At 33.6% G+C, this 27,168-nt stretch overlaps 7 protein-coding genes and 16 non-coding genes, besides 22 other annotated features; all 23 read left to right on the forward strand. All coding sequences in view use genetic code 4, as the record gives it.

Annotated features, from left to right (window-relative positions):
- The first annotated feature begins 288 nt into the window (after window positions 1–288).
- On the forward strand, window positions 289–5,991 carry rnl. One transcript has 2 exons: window positions 289–2,906; window positions 5,352–5,991. It is a non-coding gene; the product is annotated as a large subunit ribosomal RNA (ribosomal RNA).
- Window positions 393–27,168: part of a direct repeat that runs on past the window's edge.
- rps3 (small ribosomal protein 3) lies at window positions 3,350–4,894 on the forward strand (the record flags this gene model as incomplete). Its single annotated transcript has 1 exon — window positions 3,350–4,894. Exon 1 carries the CDS (start codon window positions 3,350–3,352, stop codon window positions 4,892–4,894), a length of 1,545 nt encoding a protein of 514 aa, YP_005088212.1.
- trnT(ugu) lies at window positions 6,321–6,391 on the forward strand. Its single transcript has one exon. It is a non-coding gene; the product is annotated as a tRNA-Thr (tRNA).
- Window positions 6,523–6,595, forward strand: trnE(uuc). The gene has a single exon. It is a non-coding gene; the product is annotated as a tRNA-Glu (tRNA).
- On the forward strand, window positions 6,597–6,666 carry trnM1(cau). Its single transcript has one exon. It is a non-coding gene; the product is annotated as a tRNA-Met (tRNA).
- Window positions 6,667–6,739, forward strand: trnM2(cau). The gene has a single exon. It is a non-coding gene; the product is annotated as a tRNA-Met (tRNA).
- trnG(ucc) lies at window positions 6,746–6,815 on the forward strand. The gene has a single exon. It is a non-coding gene; the product is annotated as a tRNA-Gly (tRNA).
- Window positions 6,887–6,919: an inverted repeat.
- On the forward strand, window positions 7,471–7,552 carry trnL1(uaa). The gene has a single exon. It is a non-coding gene; the product is annotated as a tRNA-Leu (tRNA).
- orf2572 (hypothetical protein) lies at window positions 8,587–16,305 on the forward strand. The gene has a single exon. The coding sequence runs from the start codon at window positions 8,587–8,589 to the stop codon at window positions 16,303–16,305; it is 7,719 nt and encodes a 2,572-aa protein (YP_005088213.1).
- Window positions 11,784–11,820: a direct repeat.
- Window positions 11,928–11,964: a direct repeat.
- Window positions 12,705–12,798: a direct repeat.
- Window positions 12,922–13,119: a direct repeat.
- Window positions 13,238–13,275: a direct repeat.
- Window positions 13,374–13,408: a direct repeat.
- Window positions 13,515–13,549: a direct repeat.
- Window positions 14,280–14,373: a direct repeat.
- Window positions 14,480–14,682: a direct repeat.
- Window positions 14,485–14,682: a direct repeat.
- Window positions 14,645–14,682: a direct repeat.
- Window positions 15,311–15,513: a direct repeat.
- Window positions 15,673–15,707: a direct repeat.
- Window positions 15,754–15,788: a direct repeat.
- trnA(ugc) lies at window positions 16,829–16,900 on the forward strand. The gene has a single exon. It is a non-coding gene; the product is annotated as a tRNA-Ala (tRNA).
- Window positions 17,073–17,115: an inverted repeat.
- Window positions 17,226–17,298, forward strand: trnF(gaa). The gene has a single exon. It is a non-coding gene; the product is annotated as a tRNA-Phe (tRNA).
- Window positions 17,759–17,831, forward strand: trnK(uuu). The gene has a single exon. It is a non-coding gene; the product is annotated as a tRNA-Lys (tRNA).
- trnL2(uag) lies at window positions 18,108–18,190 on the forward strand. Its single transcript has one exon. It is a non-coding gene; the product is annotated as a tRNA-Leu (tRNA).
- On the forward strand, window positions 18,718–18,789 carry trnQ(uag). Its single transcript has one exon. It is a non-coding gene; the product is annotated as a tRNA-Gln (tRNA).
- Window positions 18,973–19,045, forward strand: trnH(gug). The gene has a single exon. It is a non-coding gene; the product is annotated as a tRNA-His (tRNA).
- On the forward strand, window positions 19,474–19,546 carry trnM3(cau). Its single transcript has one exon. It is a non-coding gene; the product is annotated as a tRNA-Met (tRNA).
- nad2 (NADH:ubiquinone oxidoreductase subunit 2) lies at window positions 19,617–23,159 on the forward strand. One transcript has 2 exons: window positions 19,617–21,248; window positions 23,127–23,159. Exons 1-2 carry the CDS (start codon window positions 19,617–19,619, stop codon window positions 23,157–23,159), a joined length of 1,665 nt encoding a protein of 554 aa, YP_005088214.1.
- Window positions 21,249–22,574, forward strand: nad2-i1 (LAGLIDADG intron encoded protein; the record flags this gene model as incomplete). Its single annotated transcript has 1 exon — window positions 21,249–22,574. A coding segment is annotated over one exon (1,326 nt), but the record flags the coding sequence as incomplete, so codon positions are not given.
- Window positions 21,455–21,487: an inverted repeat.
- nad3 (NADH:ubiquinone oxidoreductase subunit 3) lies at window positions 23,160–23,573 on the forward strand. Its single transcript has one exon. It carries the CDS (start codon window positions 23,160–23,162, stop codon window positions 23,571–23,573), a length of 414 nt encoding a protein of 137 aa, YP_005088216.1.
- Window positions 23,880–23,922: an inverted repeat.
- Window positions 24,640–24,864, forward strand: atp9 (ATP synthase subunit 9). The gene has a single exon. The coding sequence runs from the start codon at window positions 24,640–24,642 to the stop codon at window positions 24,862–24,864; it is 225 nt and encodes a 74-aa protein (YP_005088217.1).
- Window positions 25,178–25,227: an inverted repeat.
- On the forward strand, window positions 25,637–26,386 carry cox2 (cytochrome c oxidase subunit 2). The gene has a single exon. The coding sequence runs from the start codon at window positions 25,637–25,639 to the stop codon at window positions 26,384–26,386; it is 750 nt and encodes a 249-aa protein (YP_005088218.1).
- Window positions 26,448–26,499: a direct repeat.
- trnR1(acg) lies at window positions 26,630–26,700 on the forward strand. Its single transcript has one exon. It is a non-coding gene; the product is annotated as a tRNA-Arg (tRNA).
- On the forward strand, window positions 26,787–26,856 carry trnR2(agc). Its single transcript has one exon. It is a non-coding gene; the product is annotated as a tRNA-Arg (tRNA).
- Window positions 27,160–27,168: part of an inverted repeat that runs on past the window's edge.

Below are 27,168 nucleotides of genomic sequence, written 5' to 3' on the forward strand. Positions count from 1 at the left end.
TAAAAGCAGCTCTGGATATATAAATTATAAATGTAATTTAGAAATTTGTTATTCCTAATTAGGAATCAGCAAGCTCTTCTAAATTATATAAGTATGGAAAGAAATTATTGTAGAATTTAAGCTATATATTAAAGAGATTTATTTATATAAATAGGTTTGCTAGCTGATTGTGTATATACGCAGGCCAATGCTTCTAATTTCATAGCAAGCTCGCTTGCTATGAAATAGGCAACCTGTAATATAAGCAAGTATGTGCTATTTATAGCGCTAGCCTACAAACCTATAATTATATTAACTCTAAGAGAAATTTAATAATAAACGAAGTGAATTGAAATATCTTAGTAACTTTAGGAAAAGAAATCAAAAGAGATTCTATGATTAGCGTGAGCTAAAATAGACTAGCCTAAAAAGTCAAATGGTGGATAAACTGTTTAAATTAAATGGGGAACCTTCCTCAAAGGCTAAATATAATATATAAGCGATAGTGGAAAGTACCGTGAGGGAACCAAAACAAAAACAGTGATTTTATAAGCAGTTCGGGAAAATAAAAAAAGTTAGAACGTACCTTTTGCATAATGGGTCACCAAGTTAACATTAGATGCGAGTAGGAGGGAGCTTTATAAAAAAAAAATATATATTTTTTTTTTATAGCCCCGTGCATACGTAGTTAAACCGAGCGTTAAAATAACGGTAAGTATCTAAAGTTAGACCCGAAGCCTGGTGATTTTACCATAATCAGGATTATAAAAGTCCGAACGGAATATTGTAGCATAAATATCCGAAGAATTATGGTAGGTGTAGTGAAAGACAATACTGACCAGGATAGCTGGTTTTCTGCGAAACCTATAACAGTAGGCAATTTAAGTATAATATCTTAGCAGGTACAGAATTTAATCTCAGACAAGACATAAGGCTTAGCTTGCTAGCAAGTAAAGCTCATGTTTTATTTTGTACAAATTGGGGGATCATGAAGATTTTATCAGTGAGTATGTAGACTCGGAATGGCAAAGATATATCTTAAATCATCAGACATAGAATGATAAGGTTGTATGTCAAAAGGGAAACAGCCCAGAACAAGAGTTAAGGTTCCTAAATTATTAGTTGAGTGAAATTAAGAAGGTTTTTATTAAAGTCGACAAGGAGATAGGCTTAGAAGCAGCCATAATTTTATGACCTCGTAACAGAGCGCTTGTTAAGTTTTAAAAGCATCGAAAATTTATCGGATCTAAACAATATACCGAAACCTTGTCCATATTATTTTATAATTAAAGCTTAATTATAATTAAATGGGGTAGCAGAACGTTGAGCTAAATTAAGATTTTTATTTTTTAAATGAAATTATAATAATTTAACTCAAGTGATAATGGTGACATGAGTAACTAAAAGAAAAAATAAAATTTTTCCGCCTAAAGCTTATGGATGTAATTAAGTAACGGCCTCTAAGTTTATATTATCTAAAGATTTAAACGATGAGATAATCTTTTGTACTAAGGACGACATTTTAAGTGAAAAATGTACTGGAAAAATAGTACTAAATTAATGGCTATAGCTAATTAGGGCTATAGCTATAAATGAAAAGTAACCGTACCTAGAATCTGAAACAAGTAAGCTAGTAGAGAATACGAAGGCGTAAATGAGCTAACAATCATAAAGGAACTCGGCAAATTGACTACCGTAACTTCGGGATAAGGAGAGCTCATTATTCTTGATTAATATCAGGTAAAGAGGAAGAAGCATGAAATAGTGTTGTACGACTGTTTAATTAAAACACAGCACTTTGCTGAAAGATTAAAAATCTAAGTATAGAGTGTGATGTCTGCCCGGTGCCGGCTGGTTAACAGATATAATTAAATATACTAATATTTGATGTAGACGGAAACCCCGGTTAAAGGCGGCCTTAACGTGAGGGTCCTAAGGTAGCGAAATGCCTTGGCCGTTAAATGCGGTCTTGCATGAATGATGTAACGATACAACAGCTGTCTCTATGATTGACTCAGTGAAATTGGAATAGCTGTGCAGATACAGTTTACCTCTAGTTAGACGAGAAGACCCTATGCAGCTTTACTGTCACTAATTATAGAGTATGATAAACAATTTTCAGATTATAAGGTAATTGACGGCTAGCTTGTTCAGCAAGCTAGCTCTATGACAATGAGAATCCTTTATTTTTTTTTCATATGAATGAATTGGTTTAGGATTATGAGTAGGTAGCTGCTTCAGCTACTTGGCGCAAGCATTGCTTGCGTCAGGTGTCTGAAGTATGCATTCCAGCTCATGTATAGTAAATCAACCTAATTCAGCTTATTTTCCTTTCTGCCATAAGCGCATAATGATAGATTTAACTTAAATTTTGATTTATGCCGAGCCCCTTCGGGGCTACTGCAGAAATAGATAAGTACCCTTGGCTAAGGAACTATCGCTAGGGGACAGTTTATGTGGGGCACAGACCCTGTAAAGAGTAAACAGGAGTGTCTAATAATTTATAATTATTTTGTTTGCGATTTAAGATAGTGAAACTATTTTTAATCATATAAAATTATTTATATGTACATTCGTTGTATATATATTTAAAAAAAGGTAGGATTTTCACTATATAGAAATTAGAGATAATAAAAATATTAAGAATATACGTTTCAGGCTGGGGCGAGCTTGCGCCTAAAAAAATGTATTTTTTTTTTTTCGGTAGCTCCTCCTACTGAAAGGTAGCACTAATATTTTTTAGCTATTAAGACAAGCTATCAAGCTAGGCTCTAATAGTTATGTATTAATTATCTAAAAAGCTCAACGGCTAAATCTTGCCTTACTGTTTGATTATCAACAAATCTTACAGTTGCGTAAGCAGGGCATAGGATCACAAGATGCAACAAGGAAAGATCTTGGATTATTGGAAAAGCTACGCTAGGGATGTTTGTCCTTTAATATTTTATTACACAGCGGCTTTAGTTAGCAATATTTTAGACGCAAACCTAAGCATACTTCGTATGCAAGAACTTGCTATAATATAGCAGGCTAGCTAAAGCTCGATAGGTAGGGACTTCGTTCGAGCTTGTTAACGAAGTCCCTCTATGGCTGATAAATAAGGATAATTAATAATATATTGGGTTAATTTCAAAAATTACTAGCTTGCATATAAAATAAGCTAGCTAGTAAATTTGAAGCGAAATTTATCTTAGCATAAATTATAAGATAAAGACGTTCAACGACTATAAGGTGAGTTATATGCACAGCTTGCTAATCCCTAATAATTAGGGATTAGCAAGCTAAACAATAATCCTTTTTCACACCCAACATTATTATTATATATATATATATAAAAAAAGTAAAAAAAAAAGAATAAATATTTAGAAAAATGAAAAGTAGTAACGTAGACGAGAGCTTTAGCTTTAGCTTGCGCGATTCCCGGAGGGAGAGCTTGCGCGAACGAAGTTATCCCTCTAAGATGAAAATTTATAACAATAACTTAAAACGGAGCGGAGCGCCTAAAACAATACTTTTAAAGAAAAAAATAGGTGATATAGGAATAACCAAATATTTACCTTCATTTTCTAAAGAATGAAAGAATACTATATATTCTTATAATAAAAATACATTAAAGAATATACCAGTTAATGATTTAAATATAAACAAAATAATAAAAGGTTATTTTAATTTATATTTTAAAGATCATAAATATACAGGATCTAAATTTATATTATTAAAAAGAAGACGTAATTTATTAAGAAGAATACATGTAAGTAATGCGGAAATTAAACATACTAATAATAAAGCAATAATTACGCTATATACTTTAAATAGAGAAAAAAATGTATTAAAAAAAAAATATTTAAAAATAAATAAAAAAATAAGTAAAAAATTAATAGCCAAACGTTATTTTTTATTATATAAAAAAAATATAAAAAAAATTTATAAAATCTTAGGTGAATATAAAGATCAATATATATTTATTAGTGATATAATAAGAAAAACGAAATTTATAAAGTATAAACTAGAATATTTAAATAAATTTATAAAATTAAAAGATCTTTATTTAAAAAAAGTTTGAGGTGTTATTCTTAACCAATATGCCAGAAAATATCTAAAATACTTAAGAAAATATGATTTATTATATTCTCTTAACCAATATAAATTCAACAGATTGGTGTTTTTACCTATATTAAGTAATATATTAAATAAAATTATAGGAAAAAAAATAGAATATAATATAATTAATTTAAAATCTGTTGCATATCATACAGATCTTTTTACTAATGCATTAGCATTAAAATTAAGAAAAAGAAGAATAAATTATATAAATTCTATGTTTAGTATTTTAAATAGAGCATATTTACCTAATATTAACTCGATTAAAGAAAGATCTAGAATAAAAGGTGATAAAAAAATGGATCTATTTCAAGGTAAATTTAAAGATTTAAAAATAATTTCTAATATGAATGCTTCGAATATTCCTGCTTTGCAGGAATTAGAAGCGCCCTCTTTATCTAAACTGTTAGATGGTGCATATCCTTCAGATATAAATATAGGTGGTACAGGTGAGCTGGCGCCTTCGGGGAAAATCGCTGCGCAAGCTAAAGCTCTCGGAGAAAATCGCGCAAGCTATTTGTTCACGCAAGCGAACGAAAATATTCATAATACCATTTATAATTCTATTGGATATAAAAATATGGGAGGTATAAGATTAGAAGTTAAAGGTAGATTAACTAAACGTTATAGAGCGGATAGATCTGTCTATTCATTAAAATGAAAAGGAGGATTAAAAAATGTAGATTCTTCTTTTAGAGGTTTAAGTTCAGTTTTATTTAGAGGTAATTCTAAATCAAATGTAACTTATTCAATAGCTAAATCAAAACGTCGTATTGGAGCCTTTGCAGTAAAAGGTTGAATAGGCGGAAAATAAAGGTGCTATTTTCTTATCTAGGCCTTAGTTAGTACGAGGGGGTAGACTTAGTTAGCCCCCTCCCTAACTAAAGCTAGGAATTACAGAAAATCGCGCTAGCTTTATTCTAGGACATAACTGGAAAATATATATATAATAATAATGAAGACATAGTCTGAACCGTTTTGAAAAAAATGGAAATATAAGTGCAGAGGTGGGCTATAAAAAAAAAATATATTTTTTTTTTATATAGCATACTTCGTTAGCCCGCCTCGCTATTAATAGGCGAGGAGCTTTGCGCCCGCCTTACAAAGGGAAGCCATTAAGGCTTATTTATTAACTAGCTAAAGCACTAAAGCAGGAGAGCTTGCGCCCTGCTAAAGATAAATAAAGTTAAAGCTCTTATTTATGTGCTAGATATAGCCAGTAACCTTCCCTATAGTAAGGGCTAGCGCCGCACTTTTATGATAACACATAGAACAGGCTAATTTGCGCAAGAGTGTACAAAATGAGTGCGCGGTTTGGCACCTCGATGTCGGCTTAACTTATCCTCATGGATGCAGGAACTATGTAGGGTGCGACTGTTCGTCGATTAAAAAGTTACATGAGCTGGGTTAAATACGTCGTGAGACAGTATGGTTTCTATCTTCTAGGGGGAATTAGAATATAATAAGAACTAACTTTTGTACGAAAGGAACAAGAAGAATTTAATTTGTAAAAGGGTTAAATAATAGTTACTAACCTATGGTTTACCTGTTGTCTATGTGCCCAAATATTAAAATATATATGGTGGAAGCTCCTTAAGAGCTTCCCCGCAAATTATATATATCTGTATAGCTAGCCTGCGGACTCCGGTTATGCCTGAGTTTGGCAAGCTAAAGCTATACATAGGGATGTTTCTTTCACTAAGATAAATATATAGCATAGGCACGGCAGGAAAGCTAAGTTGGTTAAGGATAAGTGCTGAAAGCATATAGGCACGAAGCTTATCTTAAGATATTTCTTAAATATACGTAAAATATTATTACGAAGGATGTAATATAGGCTTTATCCGTACGAATCTGGAGATTTTTAAGAATAAAGTACTAATTTTATAAATAACTATTTATACATATATCACATTTACAATGCATGCATATTTTTGCTACACAGATACATTCCTGCACTAGCTAGCATTAGCTAGTGCTAGGAAGTAAATAAGGAATTACAGAAATTAGCTAACCATAGTAGCATATATATGCTATAAAATAAAGCTAGGGGGAAGCTAAAGCTCGCTCTTCATGCTTTTAGCTAGAAATAGAGCTAGCTAAAACCTTAAGACGAGGAGCTTTGCTATGAAGGCGCAAGAGCTTGCGCCTGCCTCCATAGGGGGAGCTAGCGTATTTTCGGAAAAAATCGCTGCGCAAGCTAAAGCTCCCCCCTTAAAGTTTAGTAAATTGCAGCTAGAGCCTGATTAGCATAAAAGTAATGCAATTGTTTTGTAATCAATTGAAGTAAGTGCGATACTTGCATTGGGCTGCTTCGCACAAATAGCTTTAGCTTGCTAAGGTTAGGGCTATAAAAAAAAAATATATTTTTTTTTATAGCTTTAGCTTGCGCAGCTATTACGGAGGGAGAGCTTGCGCCTCCTGCACTAGCTAAGCAAGCTCGGATTAGTAGTCAAGTGGTAAGACATAGCTCTTTCAATGCTACCATCGTAGGTTCGAATCCTATCTAGTCTAAAGCGGATTGGTGTAATAGTAACACATTTGGCTCATGCCCAGAGGTTAGAGGTGCAAGTCCTTTGTCCGCGTAGGGCTATAACTTAATAGGTAAAGTGTACTGCTCATAACAGTAATTATAAGTGTTCAAGTCACTTTAGCCCTAAAAAAGCGGCCATGGGTTAATGGTAAACTGGTCGATTTCCACTCGATTTATGTCAGTTCAAGTCTGACTGGCCGTATTAAAAGCTTATACTGGTTTTTCTTCGAAAAATAAGGGGGAAGCTCCACGCAAGCTAAAGCTCTTTTTCGGCTTCGCCTTACGAAGTATGCTTTATAAAAAAAAATATATTTTTTATAGCCGGACTGCGTTCCAGCATGTTAAAGCACCAGCCACCTTTATAAAGCTCCGCTTACATAGCACAGATATTAGTTACCTTTATGAGAGCGAGGTAAAAAAAAATGTACTTTTTCTAGCTAGCTAGCCAGCTAGCTAGCTAGAGAGGCCCTCGTGTAGAGCTTTATAAAAAAATAAATTTTTTTTATGGCCGGACTTCGTTCTAGCAAGCTCTCTTAAAAAACTAATTCATGGGCTTCGCACAGCTTCGCACAGCTTCGCACGCTTGATTATTAGTGAGAAAAACTAATTAGCGGGCTTTGCTATTAGTGAGGGCTGCGCTAGAGCTTTAGCTCTACACTTTTTAGATCTTTTAGTGATATAAAGATAGTTAAGTACAACAAATTTATTAGATTTATAGGTAAGATAGTTAAGAATAACTAATTTATTAGATCTAAAAGTGATATACAGAAGGATAAATTTATTATTAGATCTATAAGTGATATAGTTAAAGATAACTACACTAAAATAAAATAAAATAAAATAAAAATAAAAATTAAATCCAAGTGGTGGAATTGGTAGACACGACAAACTTAAGCTTTGTTGCTTTAGGGCATGAAGGTTCAAATCCTTCCTTAGATATTAATAAAACGAGGGCTACGAAGTATGCATAGCTTGCTGATTTTTCGGCTTTGCCGAAGAGCTTGCTATGAATACACTTTGTTAGCAAGCTCGCTAAAAAATATCTTTTTTTTTTTATAGGGTAGCTTTAGCTTGCGCAGCGATTTTCGGAGGAAATATCGTTCGAGCTTGCTGATTTTTCGATCAATGAAGTCGAAAAATATGGCTATAAAAAAATATATTTTTTTTTATAAAGCATAGCTTGCACACTCCAGCAAGCTCGCCATCATAGCAGAAAAAGGGAGCTTCGCGCCTCAATGAACAATAAGTTTTAATCGCTTATTAATTAAGCCTTTATTAGTGCTGCAGATTTTATAAAATCTTATTTTATAAAATTAAATTAAATCAAATCTTATTATATAAGTTAAATCCTAACGTGGTCTGGACCTTGCGCCGCCATAATGGAATGAAGATTGTTGAAAAACAATCCAGGTTAGGAATCCTTCTTTGGGTGCCTTCGCTATAAGATATAAATTTTTTTTATCAATATATTTATATCTTTTAGCTGAGTGATATTATACCTAACTCCAATGTTAGGTATAAAACAAAGATAAAACAAGTCTACCTTCGTGATAGATTTACGTCCGAGATGACGAAAATATATTATATAATATGTAATAGAGTAGCAGGATATATAACTATAAAGTGCCTCGCCTTTTAGCCTCACTGAAGGAGTATCCTTCGGATTAGAAGGGTACTCTGGCTTGGGGGGGTGAAGATACGGATGCTTTGTTGTTATCCCCAGTAAGCAGGGAACAGAAGCCTTTCCGTGTCTTTATATATCTGTACTACATTAGAGTAGCCTTCCCCCACCGTTTAGTTTCGTATGATGAAGGCTTAGGAAAGCTCTAAAAAAAAATACATTTTATAGCTTGCGCTTTAATACATGGGTAACTATTTGGTAGCGAAATATGTATGTGCACATGATTACACACTTTATTTTTATATATACCTCCCTCTAAGGCTTGCAGTAAAATTATTTTTAAAACAAAACCATGATTATATTTAACAATTTTATAGAATTAATTCGATATGTGCTTTTACACAATGTGTTTTTACACAATATGCAGCTGCAGCTTATTTTAAAAAAATATAGTTGTATAGCTGCAAACTTATGAAAAAATTATCTTAGAGGATTAGTTTCGCCCTTTTTTAATGCGAGATTATATCAATTTTTAAGTATAGTTTTTATTGGTGTGTTTGTGCAACCCATCCAAATAGATTGGAGTTTATGTATAGATCCCTTAAGGGATTTTTTACTAAATCTAGAGTCGTCCTTATATCAAGTTAAATTTACTAAAGGGTCAAATCTTGATATACCTCCTGTTAGCTATAGCTATAGCTATAGCTATAGCTATAGATCTTTACCCGGACTTAGGATTTGTATATTTATATATATATTTATAAACCTAATAATAATATTTCCCTTAGTTTTTATAATACAAAATTATATTTTTATAATTTTAAGTTTATTAAGTGCAATATTAATTAAAGCTTTAGCTTTAAACTTTTATAATAAACATTTTAAGTACTATTATGACTATATGTTTGCCTCTACAGGGCTATCATCGCCTTCGGACAAATGGAAAAAATTAGTGTACTTGGTTAGACAAATAGTTAATAATATATACAAAATTATAAAACATTTATTAAAAATATGAATAATTTCTGTTATATTAATTTTTACTTTTAGATCTATGATAGCTACTATGTTATTAAATTTAGAGAATAAAAGTTTATCAATAATATTAACACTTGTTCTTCCTTTACCTATGATTTTATATTTGCTAAATTTTTTTATTAAATACTTAAAGAAAGAACCTGTAAAGGATGAAGATTATTATTTGTATAATGATTATGTAGTAGAAAGAGTAAATTTGTATAGAATAACTTATATTACATTTATAAACTACTTAATTAGAAACTTTTATAGTACAATAAGTATAGTAATAATGACAATAGTGTTTATTGTTCTATTTATAGCATTATTAATAATTTGTAAAATATGCGTACATAATTGGCAAACATATAAGGGAGCAGGTAGTAGACAAAGTACAATCTCCAGTATTAGCAGGTGCAAAGTAATAAATAAGAATGAACCATTAGCACTAAAATCTGCATTTCAAACAACGGCTGGCTATATATCAGCTTTTATAGCAATAACTCCTTTTTTTCAGGAAGGATGTAATAAGGGGTTTATGGACTATTATATGAATACAGGTAAGAGTAAATATTATGAATGAAAAAAAATATCTTATCCTAACCCTCGTGTAATAAAGAAAGGTTCAACTGTGAATATAATGGAGAATATCCAGGATAAGAATAAAAATGACAGGGAAAATATGTTATACATCCAAGATGAATCTACAAAGAAAAATCTGATAGCGAATTATAAACCTCAAATAGAAAAATCCCCTATTCTTAATATGACTTGGAAACTTAAATATAATGAAGGTATCCAAAGATCAATAGAGAAATTCACAATAAAACCGGTAAATTATTTCACTAATCCTGAATATTATGGGTCGGTTAATCTTGTTTTAAAAGGGAGATTTTTAATAGTTCTTCTAATTAGACGTGACTCGCCAGGTTGTGTCTTTATGCCTACTTATTGTTTACCTGCAGATAAAAACGATTCTAAAAGTTTTACTCAAATTAGAGATACAGTTAATTTATTAGAGCATAAATATGGAATAGTTATGCCAAGAATAGGCTGGGAGAAGGCAAATAATAGAAGCAATGGTTTAGTAATTTATACTCAAGGGGAATCTATTGAGAATAAAAGTTTATTTAAAGTATGAAGGCCTACATTAAATTATACTGAACCGGAATTAAAAACAGTTGAAAATTATTATTATTGAGAAGAACCTAGATTAAGACGTAAAGAATTTATTACGAAGGACTTTATTAAACTTAAAGAAAAGATCAATGCAACAGTAAAAGCTCAGCAAAATTATTTGGATAGATTACTTAGAGATGACCTAAAATTATCAAAAAAAACGCAAAAGTCTTTTATAGAAAGGTTGGCTCATATTGAATATATAGTAGACCAGTATTACCAAGAATTGGTGAAATTTTACATAATTAAAGGTTTAAAAGCTAACCCTGAGAATTTTAGTGTGAATTATGAGGATATTAGTAAAAGTGGTGATAAACGGGGACTTGGCTATGAAAATTTAAAGATGCTAGCACGCCGTGAGACAGAAAAGAGTATTATTAGAGAGAAATCTTTAAATCCTGAGAAGAAGGAGCGAGAGCAAACTACCGGAGAATTATTAGAATTAGTGAAAGCTAAATTTGATAGATTTAATAGTAACAATGAATATATGGATAATACATTATATTATTTTAAAACTCGTCGTGATTATCCTATACATTCTGTATTATTCGAGCTTAATAAAAGGCATTTAACTTTATTTAGTATATATCAGAATGGAGTTATAGAAGGGTACAAAGAAAAATCCCAAACGCTAGGTAAATTATCTTCTAGCTTAAAATTACCATTAGTTGAATCTAGAAGCCAGTTGATAAAAATTATGGCTAATCATTCTAGAGAATTTGAAGATTATAATAATTTTTATGGTGTTTCTATTAATAGACTTACATTTGAATTTTTTGAACTTAGATCAACTAAGAGTATATATTTCGGAATCTCTGAGAGAGATGGAACTTCTCAGCAATTGCTAGACGAAAATACGGATTGTGAAGTTTATAGCATTATAGACATAAAAAATAATAGTCTACAATTACCTGTTGTTTTTAATGGAAATGAGTCTTATAAACTTACTATACCTAAATATGATTATAATTTGTTAGACAATACAGATGAGCATACTATTCGTAGATTTATGGATTTTATCTATCATGAAAATTCGGATGGATATTTAACTTATGATTCAAATGAGGTTAATAGTATAGCTACGGGAAAATGGGATTCAAGTGAGGTTAATAGTATAGCAAGGGGAAAAAAGGATTCAAGTGAGGTTAATAATGCAGCAAAGGGAAAAAGGGTACATTTTACTAAAGAAGATATAGACCATAAAAAAGGTAAAATACCTGGGAAGTATTATAGAAAGGTACGTTTTACTAAAGAAGACATAGACTTTAAAAAAGGTAAAAAACCCGGTAAGTATAATGACGAGAAGTATCTGGCGATAGAGGAAAGAGTAGGAAAAGCAAAAGAAATTAGAGAGGGTGAAAAAAATATACCTAAATCTATTCTTAAGAAGTCTAGGGATCATTATCCTAAAGGAAGAGTAAGAGCCATCCCGGCTCCTCAAGAGCTAATTAATAATCCTGCCCCTCAAGAGCCAATTAATAGTCCTGCCCAGCATACGGGTGAAAAAAATATACCTAAATCTATTCTTAAGAAGCCTAGAGATCATTTTCCTGAACATATTCTTAATAAGTGTATGGATCATCCTAAACATATTCTTGATAAGTTTAAATCTCTTCTTAATAAGTCTACAGATCATTATCCTAAATCTCTTCTTAAGAAGTCTGCGGATCATTATCCTAAACGAAAACCAAGAATGATGCTGCCCACTGAAAAGCCAATCCCTCCCCTACCTAAAAAACGAAAAGCAATAGCCTTGTTGCCTCCTGAAGAGCCAATTAATAGCCCTAACCCTCCTAAGCGGCGTAGAGTAATAGCCTTGCTGCCTCCTGAAGAGCCAAATAATACCTCTAGCCACCCTAAAGGATGAGTAAGTGCCATGCCTAAAGGATGAGTAAGTGCCATCCCGGCCCCTCAAGAGCCAATTAATAATCCTGAACTAGCTATAAAACCATCTATAGCTATAAAACCATCTATAGATACTTCAGTATGGTTAGTACCAGATGATGAGGATATATATGGTTATAGCGGAGATGAAGATAATACTAAAAATAATAATGGAGGAGCTGTTAAGGTTTCAGCTGCTCAAAATAATAGTGGAGCAGCTGTTGAGGTTTCAGCTGTACAAGAAGTAGACTACGCCCCTCCTTTAGTACAATCTATGCAAGACAGCTCTGGTTATATGCCTTATTCAGAGGAGGCTGAAAGTCTCCCTAATAACGATAACAATATGGATTTACATAGTACAGGAGAGGCTTTGGCAGCTGGCCAAGTGAATGAGTCAGAGGTTTCTTTAATATCTGCAGATGATATTTCTAGGAATTATATATCTAGAGATGGGGCTCCTTCACCTCAATTTTTTATACCTGAACCCTCGGAAGATAATATCTCTAGTATGAGCTATAGTCCTAAATATACGGAAGCTAACCAGGAGCAGGCTGGTCAGATTTTAGAGCCAAATCTTCTTAACCGCGAGGAGGAGGCTTTGCCTGCCCCGGAAATAGATGCAAATTTGGCTAGAGAAGTTTTAATGAATGCGAGTTTAGGTAACCAAACAGTAGTAGAAACTATAGATCCTAGCGAACTTATTCCTATTCTGCCTATCAGTCCGATGCCAGTAGAAGCTGAAGATAGTCCACTCTCCAGCATAGGAGATGAAGAACTGTGAAAATTAGAGCAAGAAGTATATAACCGAGAAGAGGTGGCCCCTTCAATGGAGGAGGAGGCTTCAGGGAAGGAAGAGGAAAGCACTCCCTCAGGAAAAGAATACGCAACTGGGAATGAAGATAGTTCATTATCCAGTATAGGAAATGAAGAACTGTGAAAATTAGAGCAAGAAGTATATAACCGAGAAGAGCTGGTGGCTATAAAGGAGGAAGAGGCTTCCGTGAAAACTCTTGATCCCTTTATTCCCCCGGCCGTGGTAGAAGTGAGAGACCCTGAGGTTATTATTATATCATCAGATGATAGTTCTAGTGAGGATAGTTCTAGTGAGTATACTTCTTCTCCTGCACCAGTAGAAGTGGGGGATCCTGCACCAGTAGAAGTGGGGAATCCTGCACCAGTAGAAGCGGGGGATCCTGAGGCTATTATTATATCATCAGATGATAGTTCTAGTGAGGCTCCTTCTCCGGAGGCGTATGACGATAATTTACGATATGTAGCGGAAGCTATTCAGCGTGAAAGGGGATATAAGTACTTGACTGTAGCTATTGATAGAATGTTAGCAGTTATGACCCCGATAGGGGGTGGAATAGAGCCGCGTTTGGTAGGTGTAGAAAATAATAGGTGTTATTGTGTCGAGATGACTATTGATACTAATTACCGAGTTTTCCCCAGAGATATTCCAGAAGTGCCGGATTTGCACGTTAATCATCATGAGATTACTATTTACCTACCTCCGGGTGTGGATAGTGTGAATCTATCCGATGCTGCCCAGGGGTATCCAGATGATATAGAGAATTTGCCAGAAGAGGACCCAGAAAATCCTGTGTATTATTTTAATTTCTTTGAATTGGTGTATTTAGAAAAATATATTCACCCGAATAATCTAGAAGGGTCAAATAACCTAGAACGGTCAAACAATATAGAACCGTCCTCTTTCTCATTTTCAGAACCAATAGAAGATAAAGAGGTAGTAAATAGCCCGAATATTTCTCTCAATAATTATAATAATGAGAGATCCCCCTTTAATTCGGTAGAGATAGAAAGCCGAATCTCTTCTTCAGCCTCCCAAGCTAGAGAAGTTAATATGTTTGAAGGTTCAAATAGCGGCGAAGCCGTACACTCTTCATATTCAGATAAAAGAGGGAGCTTTGGCCCACCAGGTAGAACTGATAATTTTTCATCCAGTGAGTCAGAGGTTTCTTTAATATCTGCAGATGATATTTCTAGGGATTATATATCTAGAGATGGGGCTCCTTCACCTCAATTTTTTATACCTGAATCTTCTCCCCCAAGTATTCCTATTGACAGCTATAATCCTAGGGATAGCCAAGAGGTTGGGGATACATTAGGGCCAAATCTGCTTAACCGTGAGGAGGAGGCTTTACCTGCCCCGGAAATAGATGCAAATTTGGCTAGAGAAGTTTTAATGAATGCGAGTTTAGGTAACCAAACAGTAGTAGAAACTATAGATCCTAGCGAACTTATTCCTATTCTGCCTATCAGTCCGATGCCAGTAGAAGCTGAAGATAGTCCACTCTCCAGCATAGGAGATGAAGAACTGTGAAAATTAGAGCAAGAAGTATATAACAGGGATGAGGTGGCCCCTTCAATGGAGGAGGCTTCAGGAGAAGTGGTTACCCCTAAGACTACATTATATTCAGAAAGTAGTTATAGTGAAAGGATTCCTTCCCCAGATGGTATGGAGATAGATAGAGATAATCCTAGTATTCCTTCTCCTAATATAGAACGAGGAGAAGATAAAAGTATGGATATAGACGATAACAGTTCGCATCCAGAAAACCCTGAAGGTAATACGCAATATGATACTCGTATGGAGGATCTTGACGAAGTTAATCAAGAAGGACTGGTAGATACCTATCCAATTTTAGATTTTGATCCTTGTGATGTTAGTACTGATTTTTTTGGTTATAGTTATGACGGGGATATGATAATACGTTCTACTCAGGAAATCTTTAACATGCAGGCTAGGTATGAAGACAGAGTAAATAATAGTCAGGTTTCTTCACCACTTGGTGGAGATACTGAGGGGCGAAGACTTTCTATTATTAATCCTTCTTATCAGAGAGGGGAGAATGTAGATGATCATAGTAGAACTGAGGTTGCTAGAACTGCATTATCAGATAGACAAGCTAACCAGGAGCAGACTGGTCAGATTTTAGAGCCAAATCTTCTTAACCGTGAGGAGGAGGCTTTATCTGCCCCGGAAATAGATGCAAATTTGGCTAGAGAAGTTTTAATGAATGCGAGTTTAGGTAACCAAACAGTAGTAGAAACTATAGATCCTAGCGAACTTATTCCTATTCTGCCTATCAGTCCGATGCCAGTAGAAGCTGAAGATAGTCCACTCTCCAGCATAGGAGATGAAGAACTGTGAAAATTAGAGCAAGAAGTATATAACCGGGATGAGGTGGCCCTTTCAATAGAGGAAGAGTCTGAAGATAGTCCATTGTCTAGTATAGGAGACCGAGAAATGTCTGAACTAGAACGAGAATTTAATCGAAATCCATCAAGTGAGGTGGAAGCAGCAGTAGAAACTAGAGATCCTAGCCTACTTCTTCCTAGCCAACTTATTCCTAACCAAGCTATCAATTCAAAGCCAGAGGGCTATCTTGAACTTCTACAGTCTAGCCTACTTCTCCCTAGCCAACTTATTCCTAACCAAGCTATCAATTCGGAGCCAATGGGCTATCTTGAACTTCTCCAGTCTAGTATAGGAGAACGAGAATTTAATCCAAATCCATCGAGTGAGGTGGAAGCTGTATCTGGGGGAGACATAGACGCATCTGGAGACGAAATAGCTCCAGGAGAGGAATACGGTTCACCACGAGAAGGGGCTCCATATGGAGTAGTCACAATTAGAGTAGAGGCTGTTACTCAAGACGTAGATGCATCTGGGGATGAAATAGCTCCAGGAGAGGAGTACGGTTCACCACGAGAAGGAGCTCCATATGGAGTAGTCACTATCCATAGAGTAGAGGCTGTTACTGAGGACGTAGATGCATCTGGAGATGAAATAGCCTCAGGAGAGGAATACGGTTCACCAGAGGAAGGGGCTCCTTGGGGGACATTTACTATACGGGCTTCAGGTGATATAGACACTTCTGGGGTGGTAGACCCTCCAGAGGAGGACGCCCCGGAATGTAGACGCACCCGAAGAGGTATGCGATTAAGATCTGGAAGGTTGATATAGGAACTACGCATTACTTGTAGGTGTGCGTAAGCTATATCACTATGCCTATTCTTTTTGCCCATAAATATGATTATCCTTCATATGAAATTAGGAGGGGGGAGCTTGCAGGAACGAAGAGAGCTTTATAAAAAAAAATAATTTGTTTATAGGGTGATTTCCGGAGGAAATATCGTTTTAGCTTGCACATCCCTCGTAATAAGAATAATTTTTCAGCTGGCGTAGTATAGCAAGCGCACAACCGTGATTTTTACGAATATATCTAGCTTTAGTATATTTTTTTCTTTAGCGTTAGCGTAGAAAAAATTAGCAGCTGGGAGAGATTTAATAGTCTTAAAGTAAATCCATAAGGGCTAAGGGGCGGAGGGATATTCGTTGAGGATGAAAAATTAGCATAAGCGGCAGTAGTTTATAGTTAGTTACCTTCGAATTCTTTGGTGTGCGCAAGCTAGAACAAAGTAACTCGCCATATATAAAATATACTGGTAGATTGCTATAACTATAGCAATATATAATCTACCAGTAAGGGGACATAATTTATTTGGTAGAATGCTGACCTTGCATGTTAGAAGGCTCGGTTCGAATCCGAGTGTCTCCATATAAGCTCGTGAAGCTCAATTGGTCGAGCAGAACGTTTAAGTTGTAAGATACTATATTTAAACTTAGGGGTATTAGAAGTCTCGACAAATTTAAATTGTTAATAGTTACAAAGTATAATAATGGGGGGAGGAAATATCGTTCTAGCTTGCTGATTTCAGGGAAGCCGAAGAGCTTGCTATGAATACACTTTGTTAGCAAGCATACTTAGTAGCCTATAAAAAAATATATTTTTTTTTATAAAACATAGCGAGCTTGCAATGAAATACCACATTCATTAGTGCTAAAGCTCGTCCTAAAAGAAAGATATTTAGTAACTAACAAAAGCACATGTAACTCAATCGGTAGAGTGAAATATTGAAGCTATTTTTGTTGTAAGTTCAAGTCTTACCGTGTGCATAACAATATAGTGATGATAGCTTATTATTTAGCAATATACCTGGCTTTAGGTTGGGTAGTTATTTCGGCTAGGTCCTAATAAGTAAGCTCCGCTATGTAAAAATAAGAATTAGGAGTAGCTTGCATGGGAGAGCTGGCGCCTTCATAGCCAGCTCTCCCTCCGACAATTGCTGGGCAAGCTAAAGCTAGAAAAAAAAATGTATTTTTTTTTTTTCGTGCGAGGGACTTCGTTCTAGCTTGCATATTTTTCGGCAAAGCCGAAAAATATGCCTAAATATATTTTTTTTTACTCCCCACCTTAAAAGCTAGCTAGGCTAGGCAGGAATATTAATTATAGTTAGCTAGATATTAGCAAGCTAAAGCTGCTTTCATAGCGATCTAAATACCACTCACTATTCTGGCTTTAGCTTGCTGCACTACTAACGATAATATATACATATATATATATATTTTGGCATAAGGGACTTTAGTATAATGGTGAATGCATATGACTTTTAATCATTAAAATGTAGGTTCGAATCCTGCAAGTCCTATATTTCTGTGAAGGAGATAAAAATAGCTAAAAAGTCTTTTAAGAGTGAGCTTACTATGGAGGGGGGGAGGGGAGCTATATAAAAAAATATATTTTTCTTATAGCCCTCTTCGTTAGGCGAAGCTGGAAAAAAAAAATACTGCTTTTTTTTTACTCGTGCTAACCTAAAGCCTACTAGAAGCAAGATATAGCTAGCTATAATAATATAAGTATAGACAGATAGCTATACCTATGAAGAGAGCAGGAATGCTGTTAGCTAAGCTAGTACTAAAAAAAAGCAGGCATGTCGGAATGGAAGACGAAGTCGTTTTAGGTGCGACGGGTATTATTACCATAGAGGTTCAAGTCCTCTTGCCTGTAGACTAATGATTCTTTAGTTTATAAAGTTATTAGTTATGCAAGGGATACTATTAGATCATAGTATATAGGAGGAGGTAAAAAAAAAAATAAAAAATACTACTGTGGGGTGTGGCTCTGCGAATGAAGTTATACACCTGACAATTTATAGTAGTAGCAAACTTTGGATGGAGGCGTGAAAACATGAGACTAATAGAAATATTAAGGCATTAATATTTCGAGTTGTAGCTAGAGCATCCTTAATGTCCTAGGTTAAAAATAATGCAACATTTAAGGTGCATGCATGCTCTAGCTTTCTTATGAAAATGAAATGGTGTAAAATAAGCGGCTAGAGAAATTAATAATTATATTCACCAGGGATGAGCTATAAAAAAAATATATTTTTTTTATTTAGCTCGTCCGGTGGAAAATAAGTGACTAGTAAAATTAAGGCTTGGCTTACATCAGACATGATAATGCCTATGTAATATACTTACATATAGATTAGATTGTCCGTGCGTGTACAGGATCGTTCGTAGACACGCACGTAATATCCTGTCGATTAATGGGTAGATCATAAATTTTTGGTATTTAGAGTCGGTGTTCGAATCACCGCAGGATAATTATAATACAACACTAGCTGTATTTCATAGCCAGCTCTCCCTACGAAGTATGCATAGGGAGCTTCTATTTCGGCGAAGCAGCCGCCATGATTTTTCTTCGGAAAATAGGGGGGGAAGCTCCAGTAAGCTCGAAAAAAAAAAAATACTATTTTTTTTTAACACCTTAAAGCTAGATTTATTAAGGTAGACATAACTCAATAGGTAGAGTGGTTATTTGTGGTGTAACTTGTTCTCGGTTCGAGCCCGAGTGTTTACCCAAGGATTGCTGTATATCCTATGGTACGGCTTTAGCTTGCCTAAGTAAACTAAAGCAAGCTAAAGTTCGCTATAGGGTAGCTTGCGCACCCTTCGAGGAAAAAAAAATTTTTTTATAGCCCTCATAAAAAAAGCAATAACTAGGATTAGGTCCTCAACTTTAGCTTTATTCCAGGGGTGCCGAGTTATACGAAGCACCCTTCTATTGCTTGCAATAGCTTTAGCTAAACAGGACAAAATAATACGAATAAATAGTGATAGGAAGGTAGACAGCTTCGCCCCCCTTCGGAGGGCTTCGCACAAATCTTCTAATTCCTTATACTATTCCTTGTGTGTTGCGCTAGCTTTAGCTAGCGCGAGGAGTACACTCTGTTAGGACTAGTAGGTGCAGTAATAGCTAGCTTTATAGCCCCATAGCACGATTAAAAAGCCTAAGTAGTTTAAATGGTTAAAACTCTAATTTCATACATTAGTAATGAGAATTCGATTTTCTCCTAAGGCTCGCCTCCTTATATTAGTTGGCCTTTAAGAATAGTCGGGCGGACTAGCTAAGCGCATAAAAAAAAAAAAAAATGATCATATTATCAATAGTACTAGTTTTACTTTCAAACGCCGTCAATATAAGACGAGATTTATCGATACTATTTAATAGAATATCGATATTAATATTAATTTATTGTATTTTACATGATATGTCTTCTTTAGCTGTTATAACTAAAGGAGTAGGTTTACACGGTGGTTTATTACTTATGTCAAATATCACACAAATATTCCATATTTTTATATTTTTAGTTAGTATATTAATATTACAATTAACTAGTTTTTATCCTAGAAAAGTATGAGTATCAGAATATTCTTCTTTAAAAGATTTATTGTTATATAAATTTATTTATTATAATACAAAAATAATAAATAAAATGGGAGAACATTTTAAAATTATTGAATATCCTTTAATTATATTATTTGTAATTACAGGTGCAGTATTATTAATGTCTACTAATGATTTAGTATCTATTTTCCTGGCAATAGAATTACAAAGTTATGGTCTTTATATATTAAGTACTATATATAGAAATTCTGAATTATCTACTACAGGTGGTTTAATATACTTTTTATTAGGAGGATTAAGCTCATGTTTTATCTTATTAGGAACTAGTTTATTATATGCTAATTCAGGTACTACTAACTTAGATGGTTTATACATCATAACTAGTATAAGTGATCTTTCTACGAATTTATGATATACACCTTATTATATTAATCTTTCTTTAGTAATTTTTACAATAGGATTCTTATTTAAAGTAAGTGCAGCACCATTCCATTTTTGATCGCCTGACGTTTATGACGCTATACCTACAATAGTGACAACATTCGTAGCTATAATAGCCAAAATTTCTATATTTATATTATTATTACAATTAGTATATTATACTAACAGTAGTTTTTCAGAAATGAGTTGAACATTTATTTTATTAATAAGTTCACTATTCTCATTAATAATAGGAACTGTAGTAGGTTTAACTCAATTTAGAATAAAAAGATTATTTGCTTATAGTACTATATCTCACGTAGGGTTTATACTTTTAGCATTAGGTATATCTAGTGTAGAATCTACTCAAGCATTTATATTCTATTTAACACAATATTCTATAAGTAATTTAAATGCATTTGTTATATTAATAGCTATAGGGTTCTCTTTATATTGTTATATAAGTGAAAACAAAGAACATGAAGAATTAATGGACAAAAATAATTCACCTATCCAATTAGTAACTCAATTGAAAGGTTATTTTTATATAAATCCTTTCTTAGCTATAAGTTTGGCTATTACTATATTTTCATTTGTAGGAGTTCCACCTTTAATAGGATTCTTTGGAAAACAAATGGTGTTAAGTGCAGCCTTAGATAAAGGTCTTATTTTCTTATCTTTAATAGCGATATTAACTAGTGTTATAGGAGGAGTTTATTATTTAGGTATAATAAAAGAAATGTTCTTTAGTCTACCTGAATATAAAATAAATCCATTATTGGAAAATCTAGTATTAAAAGGTAATGTTTTAGATAATAATCAAAAAATAATTAATAAATTAAACTTTAACTATAAAAATATAGCTATATCAAGTCCTATTTCTTTTGTAATTTCTATAATTACACTTGTTATTCTATTATTTTTATTTATGAACAAAGAATGGCTAAGCATGGGTAAAGAAAAAACAATGCCATTTTTTAACAAAATAAATTTAATATACAACAAGTCTATTATAAGTTTTTATTTTTTTAAAACTTATTCTACAATATTCATTAATAATTATACAACAAGGCGGAGCTTTAGCATGCTGATTTATATCTTTAGCTTGCTGATTTATAGCTTTAGCATGCTGGAACGGAGTCCGGCTATAGAAAAAATTTCTTTTTTTTATAAAGCATACTTCGTAAGGCGAAGCCGAAAAATATGCGCAACAAGCAGCACCTCCTCGATAAAAATATGCGCACCAAGCTGCAGCTGCAGCAGCTGCAGCTCCTCGAGAAAGAGCTTTAGTTTGCGTGGATATTCCCCCAGGGAGTCGTTGCGCAAGCTAAAGCTAGAAAAAAATGTATTTTTTTCTAGCTTGCGCAGTCCGAACGAAGTTAGCTGCCCTCTTGAAAACGACAAAAATAAGCCTATAGGTCCTTGATTTATTACAGGAATTATTGATGCTGAAGGTTCTTTTATGGTACATTTAGAAAAAACCCAATTAAGAGTAAGACCTGGATTTAAAATTAAACTCGATATAAGAGATTTATCATTATTAAAAGAAATTAAAGCATATTTTAATAATATAGGTTCAATTAAGATTTATAATAAGGAATGTGTTTATAAAGTAAGATCTTTAAAAGAAGTAGCTATAATAATATCACACTTCGATAAATATAATTTAATGTCACAAAAAAGAGCTGATTTTGATTTATTCAAACTAATTGTTAATAAATTAAATAACCAAGAGCATTTAACTTCTGAAGGTTTACAAGGAATTGTGGATATAGGTGTTTCATTGAATTTATCTTCATCTTCATTAGTTAAAGATAATTTTCCTAACACTATACCGGTTGCGAGACCTTTAGTTAAAGATATAGTGATACCTGACCCTGAATGAATAGCTGGATTTGTATCTGGAAGAGGATCTTTTTCAATATATGCTTCACAGTCAGTAGATAAACGAGTGTCATTAAGTTTTAGAGTATTTCAGTACGAGCTTGGGGGGGCTAAAGATGATGAACTGTTTAAATTTTTGGGTTATTTTTTTAATTGTGGTAATTTGAATTATCATGAAGATAAAAAAGCTGTAATTTTTGTTATTAGAAAATTTGAAGATATAAATCATAAGATTATTCCTTTTTTTGATAAATATAAGATTAAAGGTGTTAAATACAAAGATTTTAAAGACTGATCTGAAGCAGCAAAAATAATAGAGTCCAAAAATCACTTAACACAGGAAGGACATAATGAAATACGTAGAATAAGAAAGAATATGAACTCATATAGACTTTAATACAATGTATAATAAATACAGCATATAGGTTGCCCCATTAGATAATACACAGAGGCCCTCCAGCCAGCCCGGCAGCGCTCGCGCTAAAGCTCGCTCTCTGTGTATTAAATATTGAAAATTGGATAAATTGCAAAAAGATTTATTAATATAGAGGGGGGGAAGCTAAAGCTTGTTCCTACGAAGAGCTTTAGCAGGAGGAGCTTTGCAGGAGCTTCGTCCCCAGAGGAAATACGCCTTCTAGAAGGCGCAAGTTATAGCGCAGCCCCCGTCTTAATAAATAATTTGCAGCGTAGTTTATTTTAAGAGGGCTAACGAAGTATGTTTGCTATGAATACACTTTGTTAGCTAGCATACTTCGTAGCCCTCTTATTAAAATAAAACCGTTCAACGACTAAATTACCTTAATAGCCTAGCCTACCCATAAGAGGGCGCTAGCTAAGGGTGGTATAAAATCCAATATTACTTTAAGTATTAAAGTAATAATGACATAGTCTGAACAATATAGAAATATATTGAAATATTAATAATAAATATTAATAGCTAACAACCTTGACCATATTGGTACAAATTTTATTTAACAATTAAATGAGTAGTGTAACTTTTCTTTTTGTTTTTGTTACTATTTTAACAATAGTTTTTTTACTTCTTAATTTCATACTGGCTCCACATAACCCATACCAAGAAAAATATAGTATTTTTGAATGTGGTTTTCACAGTTTTCTTGGTCAAAATAGAACTCAATTCGGTGTTAAATTCTTCATATTTGCATTAGTTTATCTTTTATTAGATTTAGAAATATTAGTAATATATCCATATGGTATAAGTGTATATGAAAATGGTATTTACGGATTAATAGTAGTGCTAATTTTCATAGGTATAATAACTGCGGGGTTTGTATTTGAATTAGGTAAAAATGCCTTGAAAATAGATAGTAGACAATCCAATAATTATTTTTATAAATCAAAAAAATTTATTAATATGTTTACTGAACATAAGTAGCAGTAAAATTTTTACTCAGGTGTTTAGTAGCAAAGCTATGCAGTGCTGGAGTACAGTTATTCTCAGCTTTGCAATTTCAGTTACTACCATAGTAGCTTGGTATCTATCGGATATGTTTGCGATAATTAAGTCCCCTGTAATCGCGGTATTTTATTTGAAGCCGGGCAAAGGGGCGCTAACTATGAAGATTTATAGTTACCGCTAGCTATAAAGGCGGAGGAGCTGCTTCTATTTCGGCGAAGCAGCCCCCTACATATTTTCGGAGAAAATCGCGCAGCCTCCTTGTATTTTTTTTTTATAAAGAAGGGCTACTAAGTATGCTTGCTAACAAAGTGTATTCATAGCAAGCTCTTCGCCAAAGTCGAAAAATCAGCAAGCTCGAACGATATTTCCTCCGGAAATCGCTGCGCAAGCTAAAGCTACCCTATAAAAAAATATATTTTTTTTTTAACATAGCGAGCTCGCTATGAAATACCGCATTCATTAGTGCTAAAGGTCATACACACCGCCCCTTAACTTGCTAATTTTCTAGTTTACGGATTTTTCTGCTATGAAGGCGAGCTTACTGGAGCTTCCCCCGTAGGGAATAGCAGATTTATCAAATAAAAATCCGCAAGCTAAAGCCTTCACAGAGGCTCGCGCTAAAAACTAGAGCAAGCTCAAGCTATTACTGCGTTAGCTTAAAGCTATACTAAACACGAATAGAAATAAGCAAGTTATAGAGCTTGCCTCGCCTTTATAAAGCTCCCTTATAAAAAGAGTATGAAGGCTTTAGCTTACTAATAATAGTAATTAACAAGCTAAAGCTCACCCGTTAAACTGTTATATATATTAGCCTCCACCCTAATAGCCTAGCGTATTAATTTGTGAAACTACTATTTTTAGCTTACGCAAGCTACAAATAATTTCTAAATATAACCATAACCTTAATAGGAGGGAAGCTACCTAGTATCTTAAGTAGTAGGCAGCCCTCCTCCTATTATATGGTTAGCTAATTTACTTAGCTAAGGACACGATATTCTTTATTTCAATACATTCACATTTACATTTTTATATAATTTTTAAGATGTTAGAATCATCAAAACTTATTGGAGCGGGATTAGCAACTATTGGTCTAGCAGGTGCTGGAGTTGGTATAGGTGTAGTGTTTGGGTGTCTAATTATAGGAGTGGCTAGAAATCCATCCTTAAAAAATCAATTATTCTCATACTCAATATTAGGGTTTGCTTTCTCAGAAGCAACTGCCTTATTTGCTTTAATGATGGCTTTATTATTATTATATGTTGTATAATAATAATCTTTTTTTAGGCGTAAAAAAAAAATTGTATTTTTTTTTTCGAGCTTCTATTTCGGCGTAAGCATACTTCGTATCCCTAACAAAGGAGGGCTGCGCTAGAGCTTGCGCCTTCTATAAAGGCGCAAGCTCGTGCTAAAGCTCGCCCTCGTACTCTTAATTTTTACGAGTGCTTTTACTTTAACTAGCTAATTTCTGTGTAGCTGGCTATAAGCTAGGAATATTTTTTTATCCCTGCATTAGTTAGCACAAGCTACTTTTTATAGCTTTATAGTACGAGCTAGAAAAAAATGTATTTTTTTCTAGCTTACGCAGTCCTCTGTGGTATTTCATAGCAAGCTAGCTATGCTTTATAAAAAAAAATTTTTTTTATAGCCCTCCGAGAGCTTTAGCTTTTAGGCTTACTTCGTTCTAGCAAGCTACTAAAATATTGCTTTAGCTAAAAGCAAGTAAGCTAAAAGCTAAAGCTGGACTATATTTTTATTATTTTTATAAGGAGGGCTAACGAAGTAGGCTATTCTCTACGGAATCCGCAAGCAGCTCTTTGTAGCCCACATATATAAAGCTAAAAGCTAGAGCTACCTTTACAACGGGCGGCAATTCTATTATATTTATACTACAGTCCCTGTAGCTTCTAATTCCTGCTATCTATGTGTAGCTCGATCGAGCCTGCTAACAAAGCGTATTTATAGCAGTGAAAGGTGAAAGCTACAGTTAAAGGGTGTAGATAAAAAGATATAATTAGAAATTATATATTAAAAATTTATATATGAAACACTTATTTAATACATTTATTAATTTTGATGCACCTATGCCTTGAGGTATTTATTTCCAAGACAGTGCTACTCCACAAATGGAAGGATTAGTGGAACTTCATGATAATATTATGTACTATTTAGTTTTAATTTTATTTGCTGTAGGATGAATATTATTTTCTATAATAAAAAATTTTGCCTCAACTAAAACACAAATATCACATAAATACTTAAATCACGGTACATTAATCGAATTAATATGAACTATAACTCCTGCAGTTATATTAATATTAATAGCCTTCCCTTCTTTCAAATTGTTATATTTGATGGATGAAGTTAATGACCCCTCTATGACTATTTTAGCTGAAGGTCATCAATGATACTGAAGTTACCAATATCCTGATTTCATAGATTCAAATGAAGAATTTATAGAATTTGATTCTTATATAGTACCAGATTCTGATTTAGAAGATGGAGGATTAAGAATGTTAGAGGTTGATAATAGAGTAATAGTTCCTGAATTAACACATATAAGATTTGTAATAACATCTGGTGATGTTATACATTCTTTTGCTTGTCCATCTTTAGGTATAAAATGTGATGCTTATCCAGGTAGATTAAACCAAGTATCCGTTTTCATAAATAGAGAAGGAGTATTCTATGGGCAATGTTCAGAAATATGTGGTATTCTTCATAGTTCTATGCCTATAGTTATAGAATCTGTAAATATAGATAAATTTGTGCATTGACTATATTCAGTTTAATAGAGCGAGGTATTTTGTTCGCTATGACTAGCTTTCTATAGCTAGCTCTAGTTTCGCCCTATAGGTGAGCTGGCGCCTTCGGAGAAAATCGCTGCGCAAGCTAAAGCTCTTGGAGAAAATCGCTGCGCAAGCTAAAGCTCTCGGAGAAAATCGCGCAAGCTCATAATGTATAAAGTTAAATTAATAAATTAGTAGTAGCGACAGCCCCCTCCTATAAATAGGAGGGAGCTCGCGCTACTAAAGGGATATTAGTTCAATGGTAGAACAAGATGGTACGGTCATCATGATTGTAGTTCAAGTCTACAATATCCTTAGTACATTTATAAGTAAGGCTTTAGCTTATCCAAGCAAGCTAAAGCTCTGTCTTAGTGATATGAAATATTTGCCTGCTATTAATAAAGGGATATTAGTTTAATGGTAGAACAAGATGCTTCGGTCATCTTTGTTGTAGTTCAAGTCTGCAGTATCCTTAGTATAGTTATAGATAATTTTGTTTATCGATAATTTTGTTTATCGATAGTTATACTTATAACTAAGGGTTTGCTTATATATAGCTTGCGTATGGATACTAGCTTATTAAAACAGAGCTTGCGCCGTACTTAATAAAGCTACTATTAGCCATACCTAGACGTAATCTATAAAGTATGATAAAGCTGTAGCTTATATTTTAAGCTGTTTGCTTTATATATAGCTTGCTAATTCCTGTTACTATTCCTTATAGAGTAGGGAGAGGAGGTTCTAATTCGGCGAAGCAGCGCTAACAAAGGGGGGGGGCTTTAGCA

The sequence above is a fragment of the mitochondrial genome of Gibberella moniliformis, assembly GCF_000149555.1.
Source record: "Gibberella moniliformis mitochondrion, complete genome".
Taxonomy (NCBI): domain Eukaryota; kingdom Fungi; phylum Ascomycota; class Sordariomycetes; order Hypocreales; family Nectriaceae; genus Fusarium; species Fusarium verticillioides.